This window comes from Palaemon carinicauda, chromosome 38, assembly GCF_036898095.1.
Source record: "Palaemon carinicauda isolate YSFRI2023 chromosome 38, ASM3689809v2, whole genome shotgun sequence".
Lineage (NCBI taxonomy): Eukaryota > Metazoa > Arthropoda > Malacostraca > Decapoda > Palaemonidae > Palaemon > Palaemon carinicauda.
The window spans coordinates 2,297,765-2,307,764 of record NC_090762.1 but is presented as its reverse complement, the minus strand read 5'-3'; the positions used below and the strand labels follow the sequence as shown (position 1 = coordinate 2,307,764).

The 10,000-nt window shown below is 35.6% G+C and overlaps 2 protein-coding genes across 2 annotated transcripts in view; one reads left to right on the top strand and one right to left on the bottom strand.

Annotated features, from left to right (window-relative positions):
- The window catches only part of LOC137630371 (uncharacterized), a 603,704-nt gene that overhangs the window by 65,189 nt on the left and 528,515 nt on the right, over nucleotides 1–10,000 (bottom strand). The window lies entirely within an intron of this gene.
- LOC137630034 (histone-lysine N-methyltransferase 2D-like) overlaps nucleotides 1–10,000 on the top strand; it is a 59,213-nt gene that overhangs the window by 32,088 nt on the left and 17,125 nt on the right. The window contains exon 4 of the mRNA XM_068361529.1: nucleotides 1–1,142. This exon is cut by the window's left edge and continues 1,446 nt beyond it. Coding sequence (XP_068217630.1) covers nucleotides 1–1,142 — 1,142 coding nt within the window. The remainder of the gene's footprint in view (nucleotides 1,143–10,000) is intronic.

Genomic DNA, 10,000 nt, shown 5'->3' with positions numbered 1-10,000 from the left:
AATCGAGGACAATCCCCTGTACATACCAACTGAAGCCCCAATCGAGGACAATCCCGTGTACATACAAACTGAAGCCCCATTTGAGGACAATTCCCTGTACATACCAACTGAAGCCCCAATCGAGGACAATCCTCTGTACATACCAACTGAAGCCCCAATCGAGGACAATCCTCTGTACATACCAACTGAAGCCCCAATCGAGGACAATCCCCTGTACATACCAACTGAAGCCCCAATCGAGGACAATCCCCTGTACATACCAACTGAAGCCCCAATCGAGGACAATCCCCTGTACATACCAACTGAAGCCCCAATCGAGGACAATCCCCTGTACATACCAACTGAAGCCTCAATCGAGGACAATCCCCTGTACATACCAACTGAAGCCCCATTTGAGGACAATCCCCTCTACATACTAACTGAAGCCCCAATCGAGGACAATCCCCTGTACATTCCAACTGAAGCCCCAATCGAGGACAATCCCCTGTACATACCAACTGAAGCCTCAATCGAGGACAATCCCCTGTATATACCAACTGAAGCCCCAATCGAGGACAATCCCCTGTACATACTAACTGAAGCTGCAATCGAGGACAATCCCCTGTACATTCCAACTGAAGCCCCAATCGAGGACAATCCCCTGTACATACCAACTGAAGCCTCAATCGAGGACAATCCCCTGTACATACCAACTGAAGCCCCAATCGAGGACAATCCCCTGTACATACCAACTGAAGCCTCAACCGAGGACAATCCCCTGTACATACCAACTGAAGCCCAAATCGAGGACAATCCCCTGTACATACCAACTGAAGCCTCAATCGAGGACAATCCCCTGTACATACCAACTGAAGCCCCAATCGAGGACAATCCCCTGTACATACCAACTGAAGCCCCAATCGAGGACAATCCCCTGTACATACCAACTGAAGCCTCAATCGAGGACAATCCCCTGTACATACCAACTGAAGCCTCAATCGAGGACAATCCCCTGTACATACCAACTGAAGCCCCAATCGAGGACAATCCCCTGTACATACCAACTGAAGCCCCATTTGAGGACAATCCCCTGTACATACCAACTGAAGCCCCATTTGAGGACAATCCCCTGTACATCTATGGCTTTGAGATTTGGCGTCGAGGTTAGCGGCGCTTTATATGCATGGAGTTTGATTCGTCCATATTCCTAGACAATGAGTTCAATTAGGACGCAAGATTGGAAGGATGCAGACGAGATTGGATCCTAAACGTTCCGGCTCCTTCAGGAGGATACGCCGCAGGGCCCATAGCGTAATTACCTTTCGAGGGACTGGCGGAATCCGTCGTGAAATTTCGGCCTGGCATTGCGTCCCCTTCAGAGGGATAGGTGGGAGACGACATACACGTGCAACTAAGCTTTCTAATTCCGCGCTGTGTCGGATTCGGTTTCATCGTATCTGGGATTTGTTTTAAAATGGTTTCATATTGTTTCTTTATTATATACATTTTATCCATGATTTAAAAAAAAAACTGTTCCCATGTCAGAAACACAGGTGTGTGTTTATGTACAGTATAAGCATATATATATATATATATATATATATATATATATATATATATATATATATATATATATATATATATATATACATATTTATATATATATGTATTTATTTATATATATATATATATATATATATATATATATATATATATATATATATATATATATATATATATATATATATGTATGTATATATATAAATATATATACACACATGAAATATGTGTATATACATATATCATCATCGTTCATCATCATCATCATCATCATCAGCCGTTACTAGTCCACTGCAGAACAAAGGCCTCACACATGTCCTTTCACTTGGGCCTGTTTATGGTCTTTCTGTGCCAGTCGACAAGCGCCTACTTTCTTAGTTCGTCAATCCATCATCTTCCTTCTCCTGCTTCTTTTATAATCTCTAGGCACCCATTCTGTCATTCATAATGTCCATCTATTGCCTGTCATTCTCATTATATGCCTTACCCAATTCCATATGCTATTCGCACTTCTTGTTAGAATATCGTCTACTTTAGTTTACCCATATCTATGTTGCTCTATTTCTGTTTCTAAATGTTATTCCCAACATTATTCTTTACATTATTCTTTGAGTTGTAACTGTCTCATGTTCTAAGGCTTTGTTATGACGCCAAGATTTTGATGCATAAGTTAATGCTGGTAGGACCGTCTCATTGAATACTTTTCTTTTTAGAGAAAGTGGCATTTTAATTTTCATAATCCTCTTTTTTTTTTTTTTTTTTTTTTACCAAATGTTCACCATCCAATGCTTATCCTTCTTTTTTATATATTTATAAATGTATGGTCCCAGTTGCCTATGGGTTATCAACCTCTCTACATGAATGCATTTGTGTGAGGAGTTTTAATGATATAATGGGTGATGAATAAGAAAGAACGATGTTTCGTTAATTTTGGCCATGTGAAAAAAACGGGGGTGGGGGTGGGGTGGTTAATCGGTAGGTTGAAAATGTATCGCATCTTAAAGAAAGAACCGTACAAGACGTGAAAACGGCCTGATAGATGTATGGCAGATGTACTGAAATGAAAGTTGATAAATGCAAGGAAGAGATATATAAGGATATTTGTGGGGGGGGGGGGTTTATAAAGATGAAAATGTGGTGAGGTATTCTACGTAAGTAGATTGCCCTTAAAGGTTTAAAGGTCGCTCATGAATGGCAGAGGCAAGGGACAGTGACATTGCCATAGTAAGCAGGACATTGTCCTAGAGACTGACCATATAGTATATGATCAGCGCCCAAGCCTCCTCTCCACCCAAGCTATGACCAGGGAGGGCCAGGCAGTGGCTGCTGATGACTCAACAGATAGACCTAGAGGCTCCCCCAAACCTTAGCTCGCAAGGATGGTAAGGTTGCAGACACTAATCTTACTAACGAGTTTGAGCGGGACTCGAACCCCCGACTGTCGATCACCAGGCAGAGACGTTACTCATCAGGCCACAACAACCCTTTATGATATAATTGAGTGATTGATTTGTGTAGTTTTTTTTTGGCATCCTTTTTAAGATATGACAAGTCAGTGACTATAGTCTTGTGTATTCACTGGGACTATTCTTATACACATATGAATATATTTTGTGTATGTATATATTATACATACAGTGTATGTACTTATTTTATGTATGTCATATATGCCTTTCCATCTACATAAATGAAAATGTTACACGCGCATATATTTATGTATACACATATAAATATAGATATATATGTTAATATATGTGTGCTTTTATACAAACAAACATACATATATATACACTGTATATATATGCATGTAAACATATATGTATATTTATATACATACATATATATATATATATATATATATATATATATATATATAGATAGATAGATAGATAGATAGATAGATAGATTATGGCTAATTAGATATGGATAAGTCATAGTAAGTATATGACATATTTTCCAATGATAAAGGAAATTTTGTCTTGCGGTAGGAAGCGGTCTAAGTTCGAAATAGATACAGTTTCAGTTTGTGACTGCAGTGGAGAGATACTATTGAATATGAAGCTAAAGATTTGAGAGCATTTATATGAGGAGAGAATTGAAGCAAAGATTTGAGAACATTTATATGAGGAGGGAATTGAAGCAAAGATTTGAGAGCATTTATATGAGGAGGGAATTGAAGCAAAGATTTGAGAGCATTTATATGAGGAGGGAATTGAAGCAAAGATTTGAGAGCATTTATATGAGGAGGGAATTGAAGCAAAGATTTGAGAGCATTTATATGAGGAGGGAATTGAAGCAAAGATTTGAGAGCAGTTATATGAGGAGGGAATTGAAGCAAAGATTTGAGAGCATTTATATGAGGAGGGAATTGAAGCAAAGATTTGAGAGCATTTATATGAGGAGGAATTGAAGCAAAGATTTGAGAGCATTATATGAGGAGGGAATATGAAGCAAAAGATTTGAGAGCATTTATATTAGGAGAGAATTAAAAGGGGCATAGAGATAACAGAGAAGGTAGCATGATGTCTCGCGGTGGTTTGGGTTAGTAGTATGGTAAAAGGTCTGGATGTATGGATTAATAACTGAGCCAACTCTCCTTTATGGAAGTAAAATTTTGCATTTGAAATTGAATGAAAAAAAAATGATGTTAAGATAATTTTTTTTTTTTATAGATTTTGAGGAATAATGTAAATAATTCGTAGTTAGTAATCCCAATGAATTATATTTAGGACAGATTATAGAATTACATGTATGTTAGGCCACCATTTCCTATACCTAATCACAGCTGGGTAAACTGATGCTGGAAAGGCGGTATATAACAGACCTTGCAAATGAGATCCCAAAGATTTTCATTGCAAAACGAAAATATGTGGTTGGGATAAAAGTGTTAGCATAGATGAAAAGATGGCTACAAATCTTTTCGCTGGTTCGTTAGCACTGAGAAAATTACGATTGATAAATTCGCTTCCAATGAATCTTATTCTATCTATTCTCATGATTCTGAGGTGACCATTTCACTATAGTCTGTTTTTTATAGCGGTGAAAAATTACAAAATTACAAAGCGTGCATCCGAACATAAGCTGCTGTCGTTGACTTCGGCGGATTGGGTTATTAAATTTAGACTTACCATGACGATACTTTATAATATATTTATTCTTTCACATTGTTTATTGACAAAACATATGTGATGGAGAAATATAGGTTAGTAAATGAGTTTTGATTCACATTACTTGGTAATGATTTGAGAACAATGAAGGTGTTCGGACAAAAATACTTCCGACCAGTCAGGTATCAGGAACCTTTCCGAGCTAAAAGGGCACCCCCTGTGAGTCGGTGCAAATGTGCACCGCTATAAAAAATAGACTAAGGACAGATGCTGATCCATCATCTATCGCCACTTTCTCTTCTGCTACTCTCGGCTTCTACTTTACTACAAATCCCAAAAGGATAAATGTCCTTTCAAAATTCCAACACCGTTTCCCTGACATCTTACTAGCTACTTTGCATTTGGTCTCTGCCACACTCACGGTTTTACCATTGTATTTTGAATGCCTTGTCTTTTTATTTTGCATTTCTCAAGGCGATGGACGTACCACCAATCTTTCTCTCTCCTAACACAGCAGCTGTAATGAACTTATTCCAAAATTATCTTTATTTTACTTCTTTTTTTCTAAAATATTTTATTTTTAAATTATCTTTACTTTGCCCACTTTTTTTCTAACATATTTTATTCTTTACCAATACGGTACAAAATATGTAAAAAATATGCTATGTATTTTTTACTCTTGATTCGTAGTATCCTATATAATCTGATATACGCATATCGCATATTTCAATAATATATGCATTCAAGTTTATTGCGTGAATAATATCTTCTTGTAAAGACGAATTGCTATATTTGATGATGAAAGTTAACATGTTGATTTCCACCTCGTGGAAATTGGTGTGTAATCAGTCTTTGTCGAAAGAAAATTTGACTCCACTTACTCCGAAAATGACACCCTTTCGTGGCATGTGCATAAATAAAACATGGTAGTGACAGACCTCCAGGTAGTCTTTTTACTCAGCGACATGGACCATTTTTGGGTTTTGGGACTTGGGGGTCGTGGGATTCGGGTCCACATGTGATTTCCTGATGTTTGGAAACCTCACATCATAGTTGTTCTTTCTTTCTTTATTGTGTTTGCCTCTGCATGATTTGATTTCATGAAAAATGCGTTACCACAATTGTTTTTATCGCGGGAATAGATAGGTCTTATTCTTTTTGTATTATGTTGCTTCAGTTGCAGATACTTAAGAGAAATATTTAAGAGGAATCTGAGGTTAAGTGAATTGGACAAGTTAAACTTTTTAACAAGATTTATTTAATTTTGAAATCGACTGTTTGTTATTTCTCTGAGTGACCAATCCTCTAATAGGGATTCACTCTTTAAAAAAAAAAAACCCGATTAATAAAGTAAATGAGAAAACAAAATTCAATTTATCAGTAAAAATCTGAAAACTTTGAACCTCAAAATAAAAATATTCTCTAGTAGCAAAGGGTGATGGAACTTCATGCCAAAAGGAAGACGCAACCACACACGTATTAATAGACCTGGCCTACCTGGTCTCTCTACAGCAGTGGTTCCCAACCTTTTTCCTGTCATTTCCCTCTGCACCCAGTGCAACCCTCCAGATTTCCCCCTTCATGTGTATGAGGGAAAGAGTAGTTGAAGCACACTGTGACGACTTGCTAATTTATTTTTCCATTATACAAATATACTGATAAACAAATAGTTAGAGTAAAATGGATAGAGAGCTTTTAGTAACAACGATCCGCATAGCTATAGAGCTATGAGGTTAGTTGTTACTAACCGCTCTCTATCCATTTTACTCTGTAACTATTTGTTTATCAGTATATGGAGAGCGGCTAGTAGCAAAATAAAAGGACTTTTGTTTATTCTTCTACTTAAAAATTGTATTAGTGAGAAGGTTGAGGCTGCTTCTTGTGCACCAGTGCAGAGCGGCTAGTAGCAAAATAAAAGGACTTTTGTTTATTCTTCTACTTAAAAATTGAATTAGTGAGAAGGTTGAGGCTGCTTCTTGTGCACCAGTGCATCAATATCAGGGCTAGCTTTGTCACCTGATATTATTTTTAGTTAGTAGGTAGTGTAATTATTTCTCCCCTGGTAGCTTCAAATTTCCCCCAGGTTGGGAACCACTGCTCTACAGGAACATATGGCGCATATTTCATAGTTTAATCTAAACTTCTGTTACTGGTGTGTCCACCTCCAGTGGAGATGAAGCCTTTCCTAGGGATGGCATTTGCCCCATGACGTCTAATACTGGAGACCATATATCTAAAAGGCATCATAGTAGTTTTGGTCCATTCCTCAAACATAATCCTACAATAAATTAACTCATTTTTATATGTATGTCCAATTCAGTTTTATAAGATTCATGTTCAAAATATATTATCCTATTTAATTTTCTCTATTATCTTTGCAATCTTATGCAGTAATTGGCTACTATTATATGAATATGACTTCTTTTTCATCATCCTTTGCTTTATAATGTAAATGGGTATTTTTAAAAGTCGTGACTCACGGTTTGGATATATTAAATATTGATTATTTTTATTTTTTATAAATAATACTCCTACCGTTTTTAAATGCAAGATTCCAATATATTAATCGAAGATTATTTATTCGTCTTTTTTATGTTCATTACAGAAACTATGTATGAAAACTATTTTTAATACATCTAAGCAATTACTTTGGAAGTTGTGATGGATAAAATCTCATACATTAACACACTATTCAATGTATAATTTATTTTTTTATTCACACGATCCTGACTATTCATATCCAAGGGGGTTATTGAAACGTTCCTTTGAACCACCAGTTATGTGTGTGTGTGTGTTTTTTTTTTTTTTTTTTTTTTTTTTTTTTTTTTTTTTTTTTTTTTGTACGTACATTTTCCTTTTGTTCTTTATCCACATTTGCTTTTCACTTTGATCAATTAGGTATGAATTTCACGGGACTACTACCGCCCGTTTTCGGAAAATGGTTACGGGTTTTCTCGTTCCCTTTGAGTTACGTTTCACGAGAAGTGACGTGAAACTACAACTCGGTGATGGTTATTTGCCCATTCATAATTGTTAATGGCCCTTTGTTGTTTCTTTTCCATCTTGCATGGAAGCATTTTATTCAGATGTTGGATACGTTAATTTCATACCTGGTTACATATAACGAAAATTTTGATAATGCATAGGGCAAATTTAAGTTTTACTTTTTTTTTTTTTTTGAAGAATCTTATTTTTTGGCGGTAGATGTTAATTAGATAATGCTTAGTGGAAATTTCTAGTTTTAGATATTTTAGAATAATGTTTATTTTTGTCAATAGATATAATTAGAATAATAATATAAGTTTTATTTTGAAAAAAAAAAATATGGATAGATGTAATTAAATAATGCGTAGTGTAAATTTGAGGTTTACTATTTTGGAAGAATGGGTATTTTTGCCCTTCTTGGACTAGGTAAATATATTATAAGTTGAAAAGAGAAACCAAGGAGAGCTGTCTAATGTATTTTTTAAAAAGTTAAACCTTTATGTAAAAGTTATTTAAGTTTTGATACCAATATTCAGCATTACTTCCTTCGGCTCATATAGGATAAACATTTCTTTAAGTTCCGACATCCCACTTGGTTTTGCGGGTCAACTGCTAACATTCAAGGCCTAAACATTTCATACAAGTTAAGCTGGAATCACAGTATTTATTTCTTGCTCGAGGTTTTCGCCAACCTCCAGCTGATCCTCGCGAGCTAAAGTGTTGCAGCATCACCCCAAGATCTCGCGGTTCGAGGAGCAAATAGGAAAAAGTGTAAACAATACCGATCAGCTGACATCATCATGGCGCCAAGAAATTTTCTGACTGTTGTAGTAAAATGTATTTTCGGAATATTACGTGAATTGGAGGATTCTACAACTACCACAGAATGAACAAAGCAGATTTTAATGATATTTTGAAGCTTATTGGACCCAAGATTGCCATGCAAGAGCACATCCTATTATAGCAGTAATCTTGTTTGTTTACATCCGAAGTCATGGCCGCGGTTTTGTGCTCGCTACTTCCCCTCCAGTTGGGAAGCCAATATCTCGAGCAACCAGCTCCCAGTTTCTCATTTTTCAGCAGCAACGGCTCGCTGTTTGCGAAAAAAAAAAGTCTAGTGTTGATTCCAGCTTTATGTGATAGCTTCCTCATGTCCGAGAGCTTTTGGGTAAGTGTACTTGAACAGACACCTTTAGTTTGGTTAGAAGATGTAAGATCTTTTAAAGAATTTTTTCTGTATAAGAAGGATCTTGATTTTGTTTATTGTTTTGTGTTGTGACGGGCAGAGAGAAGGTTGTGACTCAAAGACAGGATGAAAGCAACTGAGTGCGTTTATTATTGAACACTCTCCTTTATATATAAAACCCAAGGCAACAGGAAATTTCCTGTTCAAAAATCGACACCGTTACCGATGAGGAAAAAGACATATTTTTTCAGGTTCTATTTAGTGCGAGGGGGAGAGCGAAGATACAAGCATAATATATACACAAAATGAACTATGTACGATCGTATGACACACGGTTGGTACAGTGTACTTCGTTTAACCTTTCTGTAAGTTGTCTGTGTTTAATGAGGGCAGAGTAACGGTAATAAGCATTTTTTTTCTCGGGTCGAAGCACATTTGTTGTATATGCATGGTGTAGCTTTCTGACAATTGTTATTATTTGTATGAGATTACTTTACATGTACAGTATATGTATACATTTATGTATGAATAACAAAAACAAATGTTGCTGTTTATTTTCCACCGCATGATGAAGGCCTCAGACATTTGAATATATATATATATATATATATATATATATATATATATATATATATATATATATATATATATATATATATATATATATACATATATACATATATATATATATATATATATATATATATATACACATATATATGTATATATATATATATATATATATATATATATATATATATATATATATATATATATGCGCGCGCATGTGTGTGTGTGAAAAATGATTGTTCAGTTGCTAACACACATGACTTTCATACTTTCAATTGTTGAGCCACAAATACTTCTTAATATCGAATTCACAATTGCTTACAATATCGACCGAGCTATTTGAAAGGGAAATGCTTCTGCCCAGACCAGGATTCGAACCTATGGCTCTTTAGTCGAAACAAAAGTGACAGTAGACAATAAACGACTACGTTTTAAGAGAGAGAGACTTAATTTCAGCTAGATTTGGTTATGTTCTTGTCGAATTCACGTTTTTGCTTAAAATACAAATCATCACGCCACCGTGAATTTTATATCAAAAAGCATTTGTCACTTCACTTAAAAGTATGAAATTCACGTGTTACATACTTACAAATCTCACATTATGGGAAACGCT